This window comes from Apostichopus japonicus, chromosome 6 (assembly GCF_037975245.1).
Source record: "Apostichopus japonicus isolate 1M-3 chromosome 6, ASM3797524v1, whole genome shotgun sequence".
NCBI lineage: Eukaryota > Metazoa > Echinodermata > Holothuroidea > Aspidochirotida > Stichopodidae > Apostichopus > Apostichopus japonicus.
This window is the reverse complement of record NC_092566.1, coordinates 9,324,413-9,347,065: the sequence shown is the minus strand read 5'-3', so window position 1 is coordinate 9,347,065 and position 22,653 is coordinate 9,324,413. Positions and strand designations below refer to the sequence as shown.

The 22,653-nt window shown below is 35.6% G+C and overlaps 2 protein-coding genes across 4 annotated transcripts; one reads left to right on the top strand and one right to left on the bottom strand.

Moving 5' to 3' along the window:
• Positions 1–4,466: 4,466 nt before the first annotated feature.
• On the bottom strand, positions 4,467–8,420 carry LOC139968916 (small ribosomal subunit protein mS37-like). Its single transcript, XM_071973532.1, has 3 exons — positions 8,188–8,420; positions 7,234–7,352; positions 4,467–5,105 (listed from the first exon to the last, which is right to left on the bottom strand). Exons 1-3 carry the CDS (start codon positions 8,306–8,308, stop codon positions 4,995–4,997), a joined length of 351 nt encoding a protein of 116 aa, XP_071829633.1. The 5' UTR covers positions 8,309–8,420; the 3' UTR covers positions 4,467–4,994.
• LOC139968915 (pituitary homeobox x-like) lies at positions 7,382–21,900 on the top strand. Of its 3 annotated transcripts, none has more exons than XM_071973531.1 (4): positions 7,382–8,119; positions 11,816–11,992; positions 15,481–15,707; positions 19,085–21,900. In XM_071973531.1, exons 2-4 carry the CDS (start codon positions 11,905–11,907, stop codon positions 19,610–19,612), a joined length of 843 nt encoding a protein of 280 aa, XP_071829632.1. In that variant the 5' UTR covers positions 7,382–8,119; positions 11,816–11,904; the 3' UTR covers positions 19,613–21,900. The 3 variants fall into 3 exon arrangements, with proteins under 3 accessions (XP_071829632.1, XP_071829631.1, XP_071829630.1); XM_071973530.1 differs by having other exon boundaries at positions 7,382–8,161; XM_071973529.1 differs by lacking the exon at positions 7,382–8,119 and having other exon boundaries at positions 11,554–11,992.
• The last annotated feature ends 753 nt before the right edge of the window (positions 21,901–22,653 follow it).

Genomic DNA, 22,653 nt, shown 5'->3' with positions numbered 1-22,653 from the left:
ATTACCTTTCACATATGTATGGCCATGCTATATCATGCATAATCGCTAGTAATACATAAATAACATCATTTCACTTCGGGGAGTTAGAAAGAGAGAGAGAGAGAGGTGGAGAGAGAAGTAGAAAAAAAGAACTTAAAAAACAAATAAAATATATATGTATTAACATTATATGTTTATGTTAATAAAAAGACGCTTAATACATTAATAGCTAAATGTAAATTTATTTCCATTTCTAAAGGAAGATTTCAAGCTTCGCAAAAGCAATTCTTTATAGGACAGTCTTACGATTTTACTATGAACAACTGTATTATATAATAATAATAATAGAGATTAAGTGTTTTTTTTTTCTTAATTGTGACAAACAGACAATAATTGTACTCCAAATGAAACCAACGTGTAATCAAATCATCATCATTTCCACTTGGCATTAATATAATATTCCCTTGGCATGCATAGATACGAGGAATTGTATTTTTCGAAATTGGGGTACAAACTGAATGATAACGTAATGATGACGTTATGGGAAAAGGGATTTTTTTTTTTTACTTTTGTTTTTTTACTTTTTTTTTAATTCTCATAACTGAGGGAGACCTCAGCGAGATTAAATATACATTTTTATATATGTATATATATATATATATTGTTAATTTCCGAGCTAATACATTTTGGAAGCGATATTTTCAGTTGTGCTGTGACTTCTTCATTTTATTCGCCGTTTTATTCTGAACAACCATTGTAGGTTATATTCACACACATTTCTCAACCTCAAACTAACTAAGAAATCCATGTGGTTATACATGAACTTAAGTGTAACACCGTAACAAGTAACGAACTCTGAGCCATATATACATTATGACTGTTTTGCAGGATCAATTAAAAGGGAGGTGCCCGGGCGGCGAACATTTTTTCCCAAACTGAACTGACACTGAAATTATATCCTCGATTCTGTTTGGCTTTCAGCGAGCACGTGATATACTTTAGTATTCAACATGGATCCCTCCATACTCTGTCGATATCAGTTTGATCAACACGAACATATTCAAGATATTCACATTAGCAACTTTCCAAAACTTTTGGTAGGTATATATGAACGAACGTTTACAGTGTTCTTAACAAAATGAAGCAACTATTCCCAACTACTGCGCCCATTATAGGCAGTCCTCGATCGTTTGTTTAGTCGCTTGACTCCGCTCTACACAACACATGTACTGTGTATAGTATACAACACAATAAAACACAGTGCATTTGTAATTGTATACATGTATGTACATATGAAGTACGAGGTGTTTGTGTACATTCGGAGTTGCGATACTTTTAGTTTTATAATCATAAATTCAAAATGTATTCGGTCAATGAATCATGATAGGCCTAGTCGAAAATGCAGTGGCCATGAAGACGGCGAGCGAGTGTGTGCCAGCCAGTGAGTGTACCAAAAAAAAAAAGCATTTGTCGATATGTCTGTGTCCTTAGACTTGTTAACTAGTTGTATCATGGAGGTAAAACAAACCGCCATGGTTGTATATAGCATTATAACCTATACGTACGGAAACCAATACGGAAACCTAACGCCAGATTGGACAATGGGCTTGATCTTAAAAACTGTAACATTATCGATCTTCGTGGGCATGCTCCGAAAAAACGCAAGAGATACATATTCTGCCGTCTGCAAAAGAAAAAAGTTCTGCAAACCACGGCGGCCTACTTTAAGGTAACGTCCCATAGCTTTGAGGACCGTCGGTATAGACATATACGTCACTATAGGCTATTCTTCTCGATTCTCAAACCATAGCTATTGTTTTATTAATGAACTATGACTCATAATGCATATAGCGCCCTCAGTTCTTCGGTTTATACTTCTGTAAGTAAGTATATACCCCACTAACTTACCGCAAAATATGCTGTTATTCATTTTGTACCTGTATATTTCCAACAAGGACACACTTTTTTGTATATGTATTTCAATACTTAACATTATAAGCGGTACAAATGAAATACAGCAGGTAAATTACTCCACACTTCCGGTATCTTTCATATTTCATTCGTTGTCAACAACGTATACGGATAGGGCTTCATCCAGTATATATCAAGGATGATCAATTTGGTACATTTTCAAGTAAAAAGTCACCCAAGACTGAGATAGACTGGGCAAGAAACCGAACCATATGCATCAACCTCGCAATCCCAGTTCCCTTGTATTCGAGATTGTAACCATCTTTATCAGGACAATACGTCAAGTGAGTCCCTTGGAAAGGGTGATCAAGTTGATTCGCCAACCGTAAACGACGGAAGGAACTATTTAATGCATCGCTATGCATCCGATGGTTTGAACATTTTCCTCTATGGCATTCACTTGAAAAACAGTTTTGTGCTTTAATTACATAGTATTATATATATATTGTTCTCCCCGATGTGGGTGCTGATAGCAAAAGTGAATTCACCTCCTTCGAACCTGTCACTGAGAGTCAAATACGCAACACTATTATGGAGTGACCTTCAAACTCCTGCAAACTGGACCCTATACCTACCTGGCTGGTGATGATTGATGTTCTTCTCTCGTACATTACTCACATAATATATATATATATATATATATATATATATATATATATATATATATATATATATATATATATACATTACTCACATTATAAATATTTCTCTCTATTCAAGGTTCATTTCTGCAGAACCTTTCAAAATGGTCCATGCTGTCCCACTGTTAAAGAAATCGAATTTAAATCATAATGACTTAGGTAATTACAGACCCATCGCCAATCTAATGTTTCTCGGAAGGAGTTATGCCATTTGTACCAACAGTGAGGTCAGGTAGGTTTACTCCAATCTCTAAAACTGGGAGGTGACGTGTATGACTTTGGTCTTTGAATCGTTAAGGAGTTAACTGTTGCAAGTGAACCATTGCTTGATGTCTGTGATACAATTGGAGGAGACTGGTTAGACATGTATCATGTTCATTTTGTTTCATGATAATGTAAAGTTGCGTATCGTCAGCATGCATAACGTGTTGAACACCCTTATGTGAATCGATATGTGACTTAAAGGACCAGTATACGGAAAATATCTCATTAAAACAAGTTCACACTTTGATGATGCAGACAGTTCGTGATTTTGCACAGTACAATCGAACTCATGCCACAAAGTAGGTCAAATTATGAACGAATAACGTACTGGGCGGACACACATCAAATGTCTGGAGGAATGTACAAATTGTGCACACGTGTCCCAAATGCAAGCTGTAACAAGTAAATCGCGCAAGAACAACTACCAAGCCTTCACTGATCTGCTGGGAAAATAATTTAATCATAATTTTCGGAGAATTTTACATCCGAGCTAAATGAGGCATAATTTGAGCAAATGTTTCACGCTTCACGGATTTTTACCTGGTCTTGCTTGGATCATTCATGCTTTTCCGCTATTGTGGAATGTGGCATCAACCTGACATTAAACTTAAATATGAAACTAGAACACAATTTGCAAATCCATGACCCCCGTCCCAGTTTAAAAAACACGTTGAAGGCATTTTAGCGAGATAAGATCTGCGGTGATAATAAATATTTAAGCACAGACTGTTTTTACTAGTTTTTAATACAATTAACATGACAACTGCAGGTATTTGAATCTCGCAAATGTAAAATCATATGTTAAAGGCATTGAAGACTCGCCCCAAACAGCGTGCCGCCATCTTTAAAAAAATAACTTTCCGTTGCTTGCAAGTGAAGTTTTTCTCTTGTCGCTACAAAATGCAGATAGTAATGAAACGTGATACCTTGTTATCTTTAGCTGGACCTGAGATGTCCATCGCTGTATCGTTTGTACACTGTGCTGTGGGTATTGACCGCAGCTGTATGTACTGACTGTACACTAGTGTCTAGTTACCGACGGTAGCAAGCTGTGTGCGTATTTTCATGGATCGATGGTGGTGTCTAACACTTCTGTTACACCTCATTCGAAACTAGGTCAGATTACCGGCATTAGACGTTTCTTTTTGGGCGAATCTTCACACCCTTTAAAGTAACTACATCGATATTTCACGGTAGAGCTACATCAATTTCATAGATGTAACTGACGTAGGCATAACCTATTTTGTCTATGAGAATCCGGAATAATTGTTATTTTCATAAACTGTAAATATAAAAGCTCTGAGACTAGCCTTGTATGAGGGACGAATTGATCCATAGCCCTATGACTGGAATATTGAACTAGTGAATTATAAAGCAGTTTCGGGAGCTGTTTTAAGTAAATTTTCTCCCAAATATTTGATACTAAAATACAACCATAATGTGGGCCATAATAGGGCCAAAAATGCAAGAAGCTGCTTTCAGGGTATCTGGCAGAAAGTGAAATCAGATCTCTTCAACCATATACATCAGGATGACTATTACAGCATTTACTTGAAAAGTCTGAATAAAGGAAGTTAAATCACTCAAAGAATACACCATCACAAAAATAAATCAGTTTAAAATAACTCTTTATTGTCCATATAACCCTCCCATGCAAGCCACATCCCGGTAAATATCACAATGTGGTAGCATTCCTTCACAATCTTATTTTTCATTACACAGACATTAAACACAATTAATTCTCAGGTGTTGAGCTGTAAACACACCAATTACCTTCTCTATCAATCAAATGACATCACAAACCAATCGGTATACATCTCTACATTAGTTTTCATCATCTCCTTCTGCATATATATTATTGAGTCCATTTCATGCGATAGAGTTGTTTGGGAACTGCAGACACATTTGTATCATAAAAAGCAACAGTAATCTAACCCTAAGATACATGTATGTATTCTCAATTACTTCCTCTCTGCTGACATGTCAGAGCCGACGTATTCAAAAACAATTCTGGTAATGTAGTTCCAAACGAGGGACCGCACGATATAAATTCATTAGTTCCCGTTGTAGGAAGGAAGAAATTGAGATTCGCCCTCCAAAGTCGTCAACATTTGCCTGGTTTGCCTAAAAACATCGCTGTTATCTTGGTTGTGGATATTTCTTTAATATATTTGTAACTTGCTTACTGGTCATCTGTGTTCCAACTGAGGTGCCATGCTTCTCAGCTTGTGCTATCTCTCTCCTTTCAGCCTGTCGATGAAAGAATCAAAATAAACGTTGGAAGCCTTCGGGTCAAAATGTACGGCAAGAATTATACAACTTTAAAGTAGTTCACTTTCAAAATGTCTTTTGAGCTACAGCAAATGAAACTTTCTTCTGCTAATCAACTTGGTGAATATTAGGAACACAACATCTAACAAAGAAAACAGCTCTTCTTAATGTCGTTCAGTTTGTGAATGAGTTCCTAACAGCTTCTGTGCATCAATGGCAAGCTAACTATTTTTACAGGCAGTTAGTAGTGTTGTTTGTAATAGATGAATGACAAAGTTACAAGAATAAAACTAACTTGTTCACTTTGTAAGTTATCTATTCAAGGAATTTTTTGAAACTTTTCATCACTGTTTCCATGACAAATGTTCGAAATATTATGTACATTCAACTTACATAAATTACTTTAATCTAATGCTTTTGGCATATTGTAAAGCTTCACAAGTCCAAGCACAAGTTAAGTCACGAAGAATTAATGTAGAATTAATGAAGAATTAAAAAACAAGGGCTCCTGTTTAGCCAATATTTTTCCAGTTTGACATATTTAAGAGAATTAAGTCCTTCCACTATTCAGAAACTTTATCAACGTAACCACATCAAAATTGGCTATCACCTGTTTCAATGATGACACCTGCACTTTCTGAATTGCTACAAAAGATGTCCTTTTGTTTCTATTTTTAGAGAGATTATTGGCTCTACACTGTAAAGGAACCTGTTTGGTTTCTACTCTGAATACTCTTAAAACTGTTTGAAGGGCAAATCGTAATTTTCCTGGACAACGCAAATATCACAATCTTATAGCAATTACGTGATAAACAAAGAGTGTACACTTCAACGTTGTGATGCCAAATTTTAACCCCTAAATGTTTTTTTAAGCATGTTAACCAATTTTTCCGTTCAGTAACAGAGCCATTTACTATTACAGTACTGAAGCAAGAGGTTAAATATTTCTTACAAGGCATGAAATAACATACAGCCCTGCCTGCTAATGAGGAACTCCAGCCACACCGTAAATCAACAGATCATATCGTCATATCGAACCGAGCTCCGCAGAACTTGACAAGAGACTGCAAATGGTTAGTTGATCACTACAGAAGAATTATCTACAAGTTTATTCATAATTATTGAAAAAGATATATTTCTGAAACATACTTTTGAAGTCAAACTATTTGTTTTACGGTTCTTATCTTGTTTTCGAAAGCCCTGAGCACTAAATATTGCTGCACTGGTTCCCTTCAAGCTTGACTTCTGACCAGTGATAATAAAACTACTGTTACATTGTGTCCACAAATCTTTATCTAACCAATTTTGTAGTGACATTTTGAAACTCTAAGGGATGAGCTCAATTAGGCTAAATATTGTAAGTTAAAATTTTCCCAAAACACAATGCTGAGCTGTATACTCTGATAGGGAAATTGGGAATGGCCGTAGACCAGAACCGTTCGGTCAACAAGAGAGGATAGTGCTAAAATTTTATGAGCTGGTTTAGAATGGTATGAGCAAGATTTTGCTTATTGTAGAAAATAATAATAATAGTGGACACTTTGTATAGCGCCGGTATCCGCCCGAAGGTGCTCATGGCGCTTTGCAGAAACAGCAGAAAAAAGGTTACATAAATGAAATTTGGAACAGGTAAGTTTTAAGATTTTTCTTGAAGGTTCCAGGGCTGTTGACAAGTCTCACTGATTGAGGTAAGTTATTCCACACTTTTGTGGCTGCACAGGAGAAGGACCTCTGGCCCCACTGATTCCTTGAAACACGATCCAAAAGAGAGGTAAGTGAAGCATGAAGTCCGTTTATTTCTGCCAGTCAATAGGTAGTTAGGTACTGTACATAGTTTGAAAAGTAATACAGTACTATATAACAGTGATAAATTAAATTTATGCAAATGAGAATGCAAGAAGCAGAGAAAAACCAAAAAGTAAGAATAATGTTAACAACAGTAATAACAACAGAAACAATAAAAATCAACATCAATGGATATCAACATTTCTGGTTTCATAAATATTTATAGCAGTTTATTGTGCTTGTAACAGAGACACCAAGTATATCCAGAAAAGTGAGCCCCATATCATGCATTGCTGATAAGTCTTGTTTGGGTCTAACTCACCGCTGCTTCAGCAACACATTTGTTGAAGATTTGTAACTCGTTGCTGCAGTGTGCATCGCTGTATTCATTCTCCTTCCAACAGCTCATTAGGACAGCCATTTCACTGATACAGCTTGCAGCTGTAGAAGACACAAATGGGGAGAAAAATTATGCATCATATTTTAAGGGGTGTGCCAGTGGCCAAAGTTGATTGGCAAACAAATTTGCTGGAAATTTCCTGCATCCTTAAGTAAACACTACGTCCTCCTTGCATTTTGCAACGAGAAGGTTTGAATTTTCCTGCTTTGGTGATATTTTATCAAAGTATCGTGCAACAGCAAAGTGAATGATGTCATTACCTCCTGAAAATGTTTTTGTTACTGCTAAGCAATCATTTAAAATTCATCACACAGCAAGAGCATTTTTAAAATAAAATACAAAAATATAACAATGCATTTGAAGAACATCTCCCATGATGTCATCATTAACCACTTAATACTGTTATCCACTTCCTGGAGAAAGGGGTATTTAGCCAGTCAAGGTTAATGAGCATGGTGAACACAAACAGATATATGTAAGAGGATTAGTAGACAGGGTATGGAAAGAAACCAACTGGGGAAGAGAAAAGGTAGAAGAGTAACTGTAGAGGGACAAAGAAAGGATTATCTCTTAATCCTCTCTTTGTCCCTCCATGGGCAGAAAACTGACAGGATATATTTTTAGCAGGTCATGCATTCCATATGCAATGCCTGCTTTACAGTCTAGGGGCCTAGATCGTAACAGTGGTGGGTTTGAGCTAAAAAAATAACTGAAAATATCGGGACAAAGTTTGGCGGCGGAACAAATTTATTTTCGTTGTAAAAATACAGAATCATCTGGACATATATTAACCCAGCGGCTAGCCCAGGTAACAATTACCAATGTAGAATAGCCTAGCGTTAGGCCTAACGTAAGTCTTAATGTTATTATTCTTGCCTCCTTGCTTAGTTCGCCTCAGCGAGACTCTGTCCCGCAAAGCAAATGGCTTGTTCATATTTGTTCTTTCATGAGGCTTGAATGTATTCCTAATGATGATTTCAGAAGCTCTCTTCGACATTTTCCTCGTGAACGTCACCCAGTGTAAGCTGCGTTCTTATGTCTGCCGAAACGTTTTCTCTAAAGCTCAGACTGAGAACGTTAATGTAGCTGCAATCAAATACGCTAGTACCGTTTCCGCGATGTAGTAAGCGCGAGTATGGCGCGCCGTTTTCGGTAAACCGTATTTGGGCCTACAGCAGCCCAAGTAAACGATGGTCCTACAGCATGTATCACACTGGCTGCTAAAGGAAACCCACCTGTAGACGAAAATACATGTGAATGAGTTTTCAAGGGGTTACTGATCGTTAAAGGGCCTTTTTATCTTCAATAAATTAATGACATCAACGGAATCAGTTTGAAGAAATAATTGCAAAAAAAAAAAGAAGTAGAAGAATGCATAATGCCTGTTTTTTACTGTAAGCTGGAAGTTTCAACACATCAAGGTAATTTATCCTTTTTTTTCTTCTAATATGTGGATACCTGGACACATAGCGAGTAGTCAAAACAACGCAGCCGCTCTTTCCTTCATCGCAGTATTAAATTACCCCCACCCCTGCTAATAAACGGTTAATAAACAACTTAACCACAGTTGTTGTAGACTGGTAGTGAGTCCTTACTATTCCGTCATAGTTACCTGTACTCATACTCGCCCCCCCCCCCCCTGGACTTACTCAAGCTCGATCGTGGCATGTTAGCATTCTATTAACCAAACGATAATATTATAACATTAATTGCTCGTACTCACGCTTAGAACCTTCTACTCGTACTTGTATTCACTATTCATTTTGTTGTACTCTTACTACAATTTTGATTCTGTGTCACTCGATATGATATGATCGTAAAGAAATATTGGTGTACACATTTGGTACGCAATCGCCCAAACACCGTACGGCGCCATTGTTAACAAATACATTCAAAGTTGTATACATTGTTGTAATTTATTTAAGATAGCCAATTTGGTGTTCGCCAATAAATCGGATTGATTACAATGTTAGTGTTTCGATGAAACCCTATCGAAACAGACTTACTTCCAACCTTCTGTATACATTCTTATACCAGCAATACATTTATCTGTGACAAGAGCCATTTTTACAACATAAAATAATGTTTGCGAGTAAACTGCAACCTGTAGAAGCAAATTTTATGGGTGGATCCAAGAATTAAAAAAAAAGAGTGGTGTGGTCCAGTGGTCTTTGAAAGCGACTCTCGTGTAGGGGGTCTGGTGGTTCCCCCCCCCCCCCTTGAAGAAGAAAAGAAAATTTCAGACAAGAAATGGAACATTCTGAGGCATATTTAGGCTTCAAATTAAGTCTATAATTAGATCTTATTGTAAGGATGTGCTAATTACTAGTTTAAATCTTTTGCGTGGTGGCTGAAAAAGGGAGCACGGTCATAAAATCTCTTCTTCCGCGAGAGTTAAGTTTATATGTCAATGTAAAGATGAATAGCGCCCTCTTTTTGACTCAACGATTTGTACAGTGACAGAACGTAATAACCAGTATATTAAAGAAGTAGGTACGTACGTACGTACGTAGATGGCAGAATATTTTAGAAAGTTATATTTTTGCAGACACAAACATTACGTATTCAAGTTTCGACCATCACGTCAAGTACGACCACTTCGATTGTAAAAATTGCATATAATAGAATTATTTTAGTTTTAGTTTTTGGGCTATTTCTTTTGCCAGGTAGAAATTTGTTGTCCTCATTTATTGCAAACAAATCATCAAAACAAGATAACAATTAACGGAAAATCAAGAATTTATAGAGAATTTTCATTTATTCTTTACGTTTGATGTATGCACAGTTTATAAACAGTGTTGTCAACAAAGGCAGCCATGTACGGCAGCTTAGATTAAGGACATTTCGGAAAGAAAAGTTTCCATGGATGATATGGAAAACCCGCTCCGGGTTTCTGTCAGAGTTTGGGTTGCTTGGCAGTATGTAAAGTAAATGACGAAATTTGATCTTGTTATGTCTTCTTGTGTGTGTCTGTATGTATGTTTATGTATGTTGTGCTTGTGTTTTGATTTGATTTTTTTTTACTGTTCTTTATTCTTTTTCTTCTACTATTCCACTCCAACATGAAAAATCGTTTCAATGTTTGATATGAAGAAGAATAATTCGGCAAACAACGACGGAGAGGGGCGAAAGAGAAACTTGTGATGGGTACAAGTTAGCACTCACGTATATATCACAACAAATTTACAATTTTGTTTAAAAAATGAAAGAGGTTGGGGTGGGGTCGGGTGGGTGGGATGTTTAAATTAAGAAGGGGCCACGATACCTTTCCTATGCATGTGCCAACAAACTGGTATCACATGAATCACTTAAATACCTAGTTTAGTTCAAGCTTAAATCAAATCTGACCTCCCTGCCACGCCCACCCCCACGCCCAGGCACCCGCCCACCCCCCCTCCCCAATCTACTCAGCCTTCTAAAAGATATTAAAACTCAAGCTTTAAGAATGCGGCATCAAAAGACACCGTACCCATTGAGGCAGAACTTTTAAGAACAATACAAATTACGTGACATATTATTGATTGTTAGTTTGCTGATTTGGGTATAAATGTTTATGAGGGAAATCACTAGTAACAGAACTAACTTCAAAAAAAAAATAAATAAATAAAAATAACAATTTATCAGAGTTCCATACCCCATTTACCAGGCCCACATGTTCATATGTGTAACTGCCAAAAACAAACAACCCCAAAACAGTGTGAGGCATTATCTTAGCCAAGAAAGTGTATACTATACGTGATGCGTTTTAAGACAAGTAATACAGCCTAAACCAGTCCCCTCCCCTCCCCCGCCCCTCCCCACCCCCAATAAAAACAAGTAAGCAAACAAACAATTTTATCTCACATTATCCCTATACGTCTATACAACATGTCCATTTCTGTGACGGGAAAGAGTTGGACACGATTATCGAAACATTTGCGACAGCATTATAGCTACATTTGGCCACTTGCCATATAACCCTTACTAATTTTTAATGACGCGATTAGAGACAGACACTGCTTAAACGTGCTTACTTTTTCTAAGTACAAGGCTATTCGATACCACATTAAAAACAACCGTGTGATAATTGCTCCAATTTATCAAAAGCCCCCTCACAACACAGTGTCTATCTGTCTATGTATGTGTGTGTGCTTCAAGGTGCCGCCACTTCATACACTAACAAGAGTTAAAGTTTCCCTTACTCGCCCATTAGCGAAAGTATTTCATTGGCTCGTTGTTTGAATCGACTTAGTGACGTCACCTATGGAAACACTATAGGAGAGAGGTGTTGTGAAAGAGTGTTAATACCAAAGCACTCTAAAGCAAACAAAAGTATACCAAAGACACTTAAATAACGGATCTGTTTGCGATCGGAATTAAAGAACAACTTCACAATAAAAAAAGAAAAAAGAGAGAGTATATTTCGTCTCTCTTAGTCAGTCTCGTTAACAAGCAAGAAAGGGGAGAAAAGAATCATTAGTTTCTTGCTGTGATTTGATTCGTGGTATTCATTTTATTTGAAAAGACTTTCTTGGGTTACTGCGAGAAATCTGACGGAAAAATCCAGTTTGCTCACTTTTGGCCCCTTGCCTGCCGCCAGCTTAGGGCTTCAAAATGGAGGAGAATCTTGCGTGTAATGGCGTCGCTGTTGAAGCCAGGTCCTATCACAACTTTTCACCGAAAGAACCTCTGAATGATACAGGTAAATCATAGGCCTATGTTATTTTGTTGTTTTGTTTCGGTGTGTGCCTATTAGTCAACCTATATGCGTTATTTATATCTGTAGTTTTATTACGTCAAGAGTCGATAACAAATCTTCAGTATCAGGCGTCAGGCTTATATTAGATTGCTTAATTCCACGCAACTATATTTCTTTCTTTCTTCTTCTTGCTAAGCAGCACATTCATAAGCCTAATAGACTTTGTTGCAACTATCACTTCTGAATATGAAGTTCTTGCATAGCGTTACAGTACATACGACAAGTTATAGAATTCGTTATTAGGCCTATGAGGAATATGTGAAAGAAGAAACCAGTTTCTAATGACAAAATTGATGTGTTGATTCGAGTGAACTGTTGCAAGAATTTTTAACCAATTTCATAAATATATATATATATATGCATTCAACAACACTCCTATTAAAAGTTTGATCAAAACTAGTAGTTGTCCATTTCCTTACCCTAGACACAATTTTTTTAATTTGCTATCGTACATTTCTCTTTTTATTGTTAAGTTATTTGGCCACAACGATTACCATTTATACTTTTATATCCTTTTGTTTATATTGAATAATTTTAAATCATCTAATTCTCAATATAACTTCATATACGTGTTATCCGTAAATATAGGTTGAAGAACCTGATTAAATACGTTTAAAATATGGCTACAACATGAAAATATTAAAACATAAACAACCCATGCACCATTATCCGTTTATTGATGTGACTATATTTTTAATCTCACAGCTAATATCTGTAGCTGGCTACGTGCCAGAAATTTTCGAATTTAAAAGTGAAGATTTTAATCGAAAAACAAAAAACATTTTTGTTTCTTTTCCAATGTGTGTAGTACGATCAATAATAGAATATTACGTAACTTGGTTGTTTGGTTTGATTTTTCTTGTTAAATTGATTTGCTTGCTTTCTATACATAATATTATCTATACATTATATATATATATATATATATATATATATATTACAACATGTAAACTATGACACATGTTAAACTGATACAGGAACGTAGGTAAAGGTCAAAGGTCACTTTACAGCGCAACATACATGAACATATACCTTGTCCGTGTATGTGTTATATATTACGAACTGTGTATAATGCAGCATCGTTGAACAAAAAAGTGGTGGTTTGTTTACGTTCGATATTTTGTATCAGTATTGGAAGGGTTCTAGTAGAGGGCGCACTTGTAGAGGGCGTTCTACAAGTGTGACTATACTTAAAACATAGTAAATAAACAACAACAAATATCCGTTTATTTATTGTGAAGATATGTATAAATACTACGTATTAGATATATTTTATATATTTATAAAGTTATTTCTGATATTGATATAAACGAACATTATATGGTCTTTCATTGATCTAGTTTTCTCTTTGAATGTTTTTAGTCTTTGGGCATGTAAATAATGTTGCAAACATTTCCAAATTTTTGAGAATTTTTGAGAATTTTTCTCTTTAAACTTTTATTCCACGTGAAGAGTTTTTTCAAACATTCGCGGTGGAATATTTGTTTAAAAATCTTTAAAAAGTTACAAACAGTCGTTAAAATTCGTTAAATCATTTTGTTGAAATAAGTGGTTTTTCCACCTCAATTTGAAAAGATTCTTAAGTACCAAGCATGGAATATATCCGTTCATTCTTCTTCTTAGTAATTTATTATTGTTTTATCCTGTGTTATTTAAACGTACTTGCAATGTACACATTCTTGCTGTGTCTACAAACAATTAAAAAAGGAACATAAATAGTTCACCACATACATGATCACATTTTGTAATTCCTTTTTCCCGAATACCCATCTCGATGCCTCTAATTATCCAATCCCCTCCCCGACAAAATTAATGTTCTAAAATAAGATATGCAAAAGGTATTTCAATTCCCACACCATCTACCACCCCCCCCCCCCCGTCTCTCCCCTAAAAAATATTCACAAAATTAAAACTGATGTTCCATTCACATTTCCCAGAAAAGTGCAATGCATTTCGCTTTTTTTTTTACGTCTTGAATTTATGTCACAAAATTGTCTTCCTTTCAAAATGTAATTCTTTTTATTGTCTTCGTCAACAACATTGTTAACAATATAAACTATAAAGGACTGTATAAATATGGAAACAATTAAATATAATGTAATACATTGTTAATGTGAGAATATATATATAATTTGTGAGTATTATATAGACCCAATCTCATATTTAAACAAACTTCACACCGTGCTAAACAAAATGATTGATTTCGACAACAAAGTGTAAAATTCCCTCACTATAGATTCATTTTACTTTGGACAGAAATTTTAGCAATTTCTCTGACCTTTCCGAAGAACTGGGATGAATATCATATTTGTTAAAGAAAGACAATACTAAATCATGAATTGAAATTCAACCTTTGTGTGCTAAAGAACTAAAATATAGCAAAACATTTTTCCCTCTATATCTCTGAGGTTTCCGTAGACCCGGGGTAAAGAGAAAAACTTTCACAATTATAGTTTTTCTTTATATAAACAAAGGAAATCTGGAATCACCGATTCATTAGAAACTTTGGTTACTAACGAATAAATAACACTTAAAAAAGTTAAAATGACAGTTTTCTTGGTATTGGACAAATAAAATGTTATGTTCTACAGCAATTGACGTACAGACAAGCCAATTGCAAAATGATGTTATTTAGTTACTGTGTACGTAAAAGATTTTACTTGTCACAAAGTCGTATGACTATAATTACAGAATCACATGTAGTTGAAGACTTCCGTTGTTTGTTTCAGACAAACAAATTGCAATTTCTACTGTGCAGCCATACGACCACACAGACAGATAGACACACACACAGACACCAGGACACATAGGCAAGCAAATTGTAGTCGCTGGCGTGTTTCACAGACAAACGGATCGCTATTTGTTATATTCCGCTGTAAATACAGAAAAAAAACAAATTGAATTTTCTGTTATACCTGTCTATAGACAAACAAATAGTACCTACTTGATTTGTATTTCTACATTTGGACAAACAGACAAACAAATCGTAGCTTCTGACATACAATTACATTTATAAGGACAAACAAATTGTCGTTTTCTGTCGCGTTGTCTACAGCTAAACGAGTTTTTATCTCTTTCATTTATGTTATTGTTTTGTTTGCTTGTAATAGCTTAACATATTGCATGTGAATGTGGGCCACACATGTTTTACCAATACGGACACACATATCACAATGTTGGACATATTTTTTTAGAAATATATTTAGTTGATTTAGATAGCTATTGAATTTCCGACAAACTGATTGAACATTCTGTCATATGAAATAAAACACGACTTCTTTTACACCCACACAAAAAGACCAGTGTCGTGTATAGAAAATCATGCAAGCCAGAACTCTGTTGAACGTCATCACTTGTCACTTTTATATTGTTTAATGATATTTTGGTAGATAATTACGACGTAATTACAATATATTGTCACTTATTTACAGATAAAGTCATCATTATTAAGAATACCGAAGATAAAACTGAAGAAAATACCGAACCCTCGGACGAGAATGATATTTGCAAGAGAAGAAGGGGTCGACGACAGAGAACTCATTTTACAAGTCAACAACTTCAGGAGTTAGAAAGACATTTTGCCAGAAACAGATACCCCGATATGACCACGAGAGAAGAACTAGCTGCTTGGTGTAATCTCCTAGAACCAAGAGTAAGGGTGAGTACAAGATTTGCATTACGAGTCCGCCGTATACTCGTACTCATATATGGTAAAGTTTGTTGTACTCGTCGAGTACTCATTCTCATTGATTGCTACTCTTTTACTCTGAAGTTCAAAATATATATAAGCAGATTATAGGACAAGACTATATCAGTATACGCGTATTCGAGATAAGAACATTGTACTCAGAACAAGGGGAAATATACGGTACTCCTAGTCATGCTGTTTCACTCGTACTGCAAGTCTAGGGGCCGGATGAGGGATTGTGGGGGGGGGGCGGTCATGTCCACGAAAAGTCATAAAAAATGTTTAATATTTTTTTACTAACTTTGAGAAATTGAAGAAAATATCTTAAAAGATCATCAGTGTATATATATACTCTCAATTATAGGTTACTACAAGTTGTTAATTTTTACCCAAAAAGTGGTTAATGGGAGGTTGTCATTCTCGACATTATTTCTCAGATATATTGATGGATGTTAAAGTAGACAGAAAGATGTGGAAGTGAGGAAGATAAATATATAAAAATAGTCGCAAAATACTTCTTGTGATATGAATATTGATGACCATTTATTCGACTATCTTGCATACATTGGGGCATTACCAGTGAACTATTTTAACTTGGGTGTTGGACAAAAATCATGAGAGACACGCGTGACACTCTTAATCCTTACACCATTAGTTCGGGTTCCCTTCCTTAGACATTTATGATTTCGCTCCGATGAGGAACTCTTTCCAATAATATATTACCTCTTTTGTGTTTTGCATTTTTATATATAAATTCGTTATGCTTTATTTCACCAAAATTAAACCAGGGACTAGTAGAAATATAGGCACAGTAATGATATAGTAGGCTACATCACTGTATTGATTTTGTGGGATACAAAATTGTCTGTATTTGGATCAAATGGATAATAACCCCCTAATTTATGAATACGCAGGAGGTTGTTATAACCATGTACATAGAGGCCTTTGTTGAATTGTTTTTATTGACGCACATTGACGATGCAACATGGAAACTGCTTTTGAGTGGAAACAAACCCAATTTTTAACAATCTTTAAGAATAACATAATTCTATTTTCCTGTTCTGTCATATACTTTAGTAGTAAACGCAATCTGCTATTCCAAGATCATTGAGCAAAGCTGGACTCTATCAAGAAAGAAAGAAAGCTGAAATATGATAGAAAACATAATAAAAACTTAAATATTCTAAATTTATGCAAGGCACTTGTGTTCTGTTGTTTCACTTACAAAAATTCGGATATTTGGTCTCTCTTAAAAAAACACTAGAGCTAAAAGTATCTAAAACCACTCCCATTTGCAATTCAAACTTTAAAAAGAAAGTTTAACAAAATATCCTTTCTAGCCTCAGGCCCGGCGTGACAACCTGCTTATTTTCACACCTTCGTCACTTTGTTAATGGGGTTATACCACTGGCGAACGGATCTCTCCAAGATCAAGAAAAGGATAAACTCTTATGTCTATCTTTATCGTCCTCTTCAACCCTCAAGTATCGAATTTCCGGTACCAAGATGCTATTAAGTTCAGCTTCTTTATCTTCAAAAGAAACATGTAATAATGTTTGTTTAAATACAAAAAGATTCGATGTTATGTACAATGGCTTGACTCAATTTTCTTTTCTAAAAGTTGAATTCGTTCCGGCCTGTTTCCACACCAACAACTAGGAATATACGGTATAAATATTTATTTATTTATATATATATATATATTTATATATATATTTATTTATATATATATATAAGTATATATATACATATATCTATATATATATATATATAAATATATGTATATATATATATATCTATATAAATATAAATATATGTATATATATATATATTTTATATATATATACACACACAAACACACAAACATTGCATGTCCCCCCCCCCCCCAAACAAAATGACAGACGTTCAATAGTGTGTATGCAAATTGGCACTCAAGTGGTAATCCGTGTAAAATTAGGAGATTTTGGCTGGTGTAATTGGTAGGATATTATGTTCATTTATTTTAATCAAGTGAATTAATAAACGCATTTCAAGACAAATTGTCCTCGGGCGACTGGTTTCTCCCGTTGCGTCTGTAGAGTTGGTAAAAGGTATCCCTTGGGAAGAGCTTATTTCTTGCGAAGGGTTGGCCGAGCTATTATATGCATCGTTGATTTACATTTTGGTCTAAAGTTTAGATTTCACATACTGCAAATCCCCCACCTCAATCAGTTGTCGTGGATTTGTTTCTTCTTTTTTTTTCCTTTAGCTTTTTTATTTCTTTTTCAATAGAAATAGAAAATAAAAGAAGGCAAAATTCAAAGTTTTTGTAGCCGAAGGGTTTGAAGTTGTTTTTTAAGATACGAAGTATAGTTGAAAAGTAAGTTAATGCATATCTGATTCAATCAAAAAGTAAAATAAGGGAACAAGAAATGGAAACGACCAAGAAAAAGATAAACCCACTTAAATACGATAAACTATACTTGTAACTAAGTTGCTGTTTTAACTTCGAAAGAAAATATTAGCATATAAATCCATTTATGGAATTTGATTCCGAAAGGGGGTGAATTAAAGAGGGTAAATAAAAAAGGGGTGAATATAAACGATAAAGAGTATACCATGACAGACTAGAGAAACTGAATATGCAATCATCTACGTCACTTCCGACAAGATTGGATGAAAACATAGCACGAGAACGAATGGACGTCAGAAGCTGACAATTTTGGCGGGAAACTTCTTCGATAATTTGTACAAGTCGCTATAAACATAGAATTAATCAAAACCAATGAGGTCTTCTGGAGTTTGTTTCGTCAAATAAACATTAATTAATTATTCGAATAAATATACTGTTCCAATTAATTAAAAAAGCTATGTAAGATTGCTATTTAACAATTTCGTTTTCTTATTGTATTCTTAACGTCAAAAATTACTAAAAAGTTCATTATTTTCATTAAGTTTGTCTATATTCTATAGTTAATTAATATCTTCAACTTGGTTGTTCGATGGGAAAGTATACGAACATTAAATTTGTCTACAAGACTCTCTACTCTACAAAGTTACAGCAGTGGTACGATAAAGATGCGTTTCATTAATTATCTACCCATTCTCCACCCCACCTCACCCCTTCCAAGAAAAAAACAACCCCACCGCGCCCTCTCAAGATCGTAATAAGAAAGAAAGACGTAACAATTGGCCTGTGATAATATAGACAATTGCACAGTATGTATACCACCTCTATTTAACATTGTCTTATGACTGTTTCTCTCCCTCTTCCTCTCCCCCTCCCCACACCCCACATGCTCCTCTACCCCCCCTCCACCCAGCAAGACAGCTGCATGCTTATATGTTGTTGTTTCATTTCTTTACAGATTTGGTTTAAAAACCGACGAGCAAAGTGGAGGAAGAAAGAGCGCTCTCAACTTCAGGAGCTAAAGAATGGCCTAGGTGCTCATTTTAATGGTCTGGTTAACCCTCTGACAGAGGACCTGTACTCTAGCTACCACTACAACAACTGGACCACTGTTGGACCTACACACCACCATGGAATGTCCAAGGGACTACCATGGTCCATCAACCCACAGTCGGTTTGTCTAAATTCGTCCTCTGTGAACAATGCTTTCAACCACCATTCCGGAGCGTCACATAACGGTATCGTCCCTAGTCAACCTTTGAACTCGCTTAGCCAATCCGGGTCTCCGGGGTACCCGTATCTTTCTGCTGGTGGCCACTATTCATATCGAGAGTCAACTTCTAGCGATGGTCTTACGTCGCTGAGATTAAAAGCCAAGCAGCATTCAGGAATCGGAGGTTATGGGTACACTACTGTACGGCAGACGGCACCATCGTTTCAAGCTTGCCAGTACGCTGGAATTAACACCACAGGGGGGACACTATAATGACGGAAACAATTGTAGGTTACCGGTATATACCCGATAATTGGGTACACCGATCATTGTTAACGATTATAGGTTATACCGATAAAATAGTAACACCGATTACTGTAAACCATGATAGATTACCGGTATATACCAGGAATACGTGGTTACACCAACAAGGTGGTTACACCGATTAGTGAAAACGATTATAGGTTATACCGGTAAGGGGTTACACCGGTTAGTGAAACGTATTCTAAACCGTAAAATATCCAAACCTCTGTTTTGAAGGGCATCGGAGTTTGCATTGAAATGCCTAGGTCGCCAAAAAGGCCACTGCTGTAAATTTAGCAAAGAAGATTGGTAGGTTCTTGCACGGCACGTGTGTCTGATTCGACACTACTTTTAACCGTAAGTCCTTGAACAATTAGGAGGAGTAAATATACTTCATAGAACCGCCTTTCAGGCAGCTTTAAGTAACGCTAGCTTACTAAACTTTAGGACCACGGATGAAAGAGTTTCTAATGCCGTAGTTGAAAAGAATGCGATGAATTGTATACAATGTAAGTTATTGGACAACTGTTAATGTTGTGTGAGTCATATATATATAGGTAGCTCAACTGAGGTGATTTTTCTTAGGAAAGTTTTTTTTTTTTTTGTGGAGAAATTAATGCTAATCCAATCGTTCCCCCCCCCCCCACTTTGATCTCAAAGTTCCTTCCCCCTTCCACCTCCTTTCCCCCTCTAAAGTCATATATCGACCTCCAACTTCCCATAACATTACTTTTGGTCCGCTGACACTGTCACCTTGGAGTGGAGTGTTCAGTACAACCGCGACACCTGTGGACAGGATATGTGCATGTCAGTTGAGACAGTTCCCTTGTGCTAATGTCCACTCTCTACTGTCCTCTTAATATCCTGTTCTTTCCTTGCCTAATCTTTATCTGATGGAAACCAGACATTCATACCTCCAGTACTGTCAGAACGAGTGCTTTGAAGCGTGAGACATGACAGCACAGTACGGAGGGGGGGGGGATGGGAGGGAGGGGTAGGGGAGAGGGGGCGTTGTCCCATCTAGGAGGAAACTATGCCTTCTCGTCTTGATTATTCATTGTCCGTGCATATGAAATACCGCTTGTGATTATAAATTAAAAAATATTGCAGTTTTTGTTTTGTTTTCACGATATAGAGTTTAAGAAATGATTATGCAGTCTAAGAGGCAAAATCCAAGCAATATAAAATGTATGTCCGATTATCTAAATTATTGCTACAAAACTGATGTAATTCTGTATTTTTTTCCTTATTTTTTGTTCTCACTTATTTATTCTTTATCTTCATGATGTTTAGATGATGCACAATTTATTAATATTGTTTGTTTTATATTTTGTTTTAAATCGATTAAACTAAATTTAATGTTTGAGAGTAATGTATCGCTCATACATCTGTTCTCTTGGAATTGTCCTGAAAAAAAGATCGTTATTTTGAAATGTTAATTATAAAGGAAAAGAAAACACATGAATGTGCTTTGTATAATGTGTTAGTATGTACTTGTCCTTGGGATTATTAAATTTTTGGGACTTTAATTAAACAAGACTTTGAAAGATAAAGAAAACGGCTTTTAGGTTGTGTTGAGATTACGTCACTCCATCTGCTGTTGCTAAATACATCAATTTTCACCAAACTAGGAAAAAATAAGTAAAATGAAATTTGAATACAATCTTTATATAAAAAAAAACTGTCTGGAATCAATTTTGTTTTCAGCGATCTGAATCCTGCGAGGCATTGTTTTTTTTTTAATTTTTTTAATTTTTTTCTCTGTATACAATTCCAGTACAGAACAATAAGTGTCATTGTAATGTGGTTGAAATCAAACAATGGTAATCATTTGTTTAGATGATGATTAATATGGCTGCTTATTACACAATCGAATTTTCGTAAACATGAAACAAGAATTCATGTAGGATTATTTTATTTTATCTTTGCATAGAAAAAAAGAACATAATATGAAACATGGAGTTGCACAATTTTGTTAATACATATTTTAACTTGAAAGTGATGTTCTCATTAAAGTGACATATTTTAACTTGAAAGTGATGTTCTCATTAAAGTGACATATTTTAGCTTGAAAGTGATGTTCTCATTAAAGTGACATATTTTAACTTGAAAGTAATGTTCTCATTTAAAGTGCTGCCGTTTGACAGTTAAGGAGAAACGAAGAAAAAGAATAAAAATACGATGCCGTGTTAATTTATGGTTTTAAGGGCGAGTATATAGACAAGTCTTGCCAAATGTAAATATATCATTTTGATACAACAAAACTGATTTTGAATATTTCTCTACATGTGTTTTGCTTACTACATTTGTTTGGTTTAAAAAAAAACACCCTGCGGATGTAAAATTGGTTGAAAGGCCAACTCTCCCACAACTCTCCCACATCCCCTCCAAAAAGAAAAGACATAACGACCTATAAAAAAACGCAGCGAGAATTACGCATGAATCAAACACTATGATTGGCTGCCTGATATTTATTGGATTGGAGGGGAAGGGGTGGTTGGGGGGGGGTAAATCTGGTCCCAAATAATATTAAGAAGACTGTGGGATTATATGATCTTTTTCTATGATGGTATAGTTAAAAACCTTGTGCAACCCCGATGTACGATTTGCACTGCCATGAACATTTTATTTTGATATATAATTTTTAACCGACGACCCTTCCCGCCCCTCCCCATTCCGGATGTCATTGATTGGTTTCCATCTTTACTTATAGTACCATCGTAGACACCCGACCACATCACTGGCTTTCTACTAAAGTAAAGTATTATGACTTATGTTTGAATGTGGACTGCAGAAGCAGCAATAAGCATTTGAATGATTTAACCTGAGCATGGGCAAAGTGAACTCATTACAGGTCGGGTAAGTTGTAATCAGGGGAGCAACTAGGCATACTTCGGGGGGGGGGGGGAGGCGTGGACCCAATAATAAAATCAATGAGCAATCAGCCCCACCCCACCTCCTACCGGCAAACAGAATATTACAAAAATAATTATACAGTGTACAGTAGATAA

Bases quoted from the DNA above. Each gene is read 5' to 3' on its own strand.
- LOC139968916 (XM_071973532.1), bottom strand. From the start codon at position 8,308: ATGTCGAAGAGAGCTTCTGAAATCATCATTAGGAATACATTCAAGCCT. The intron at 7,353-8,187 runs GCAAGAATAATA...TGTCTTCTACAG, and splicing joins GAGGCGAACTAAGCAAGGAG to CTGCAAGCTGTATCAGTGAA. The intron at 5,106-7,233 runs GTGAGTTAGACC...TTTCATCGACAG, and splicing joins AATGTGTTGCTGAAGCAGCG to GCTGAAAGGAGAGAGATAGC.
- LOC139968915 (XM_071973531.1), top strand. From the start codon at position 11,905: ATGGAGGAGAATCTTGCGTGTAATGGCGTCGCTGTTGAAGCCAGGTCC. The intron at 11,993-15,480 runs GTAAATCATAGG...ACTTATTTACAG, and splicing joins AGAACCTCTGAATGATACAG to ATAAAGTCATCATTATTAAG. The intron at 15,708-19,084 runs GTGAGTACAAGA...ATTTCTTTACAG, and splicing joins TCCTAGAACCAAGAGTAAGG to ATTTGGTTTAAAAACCGACG.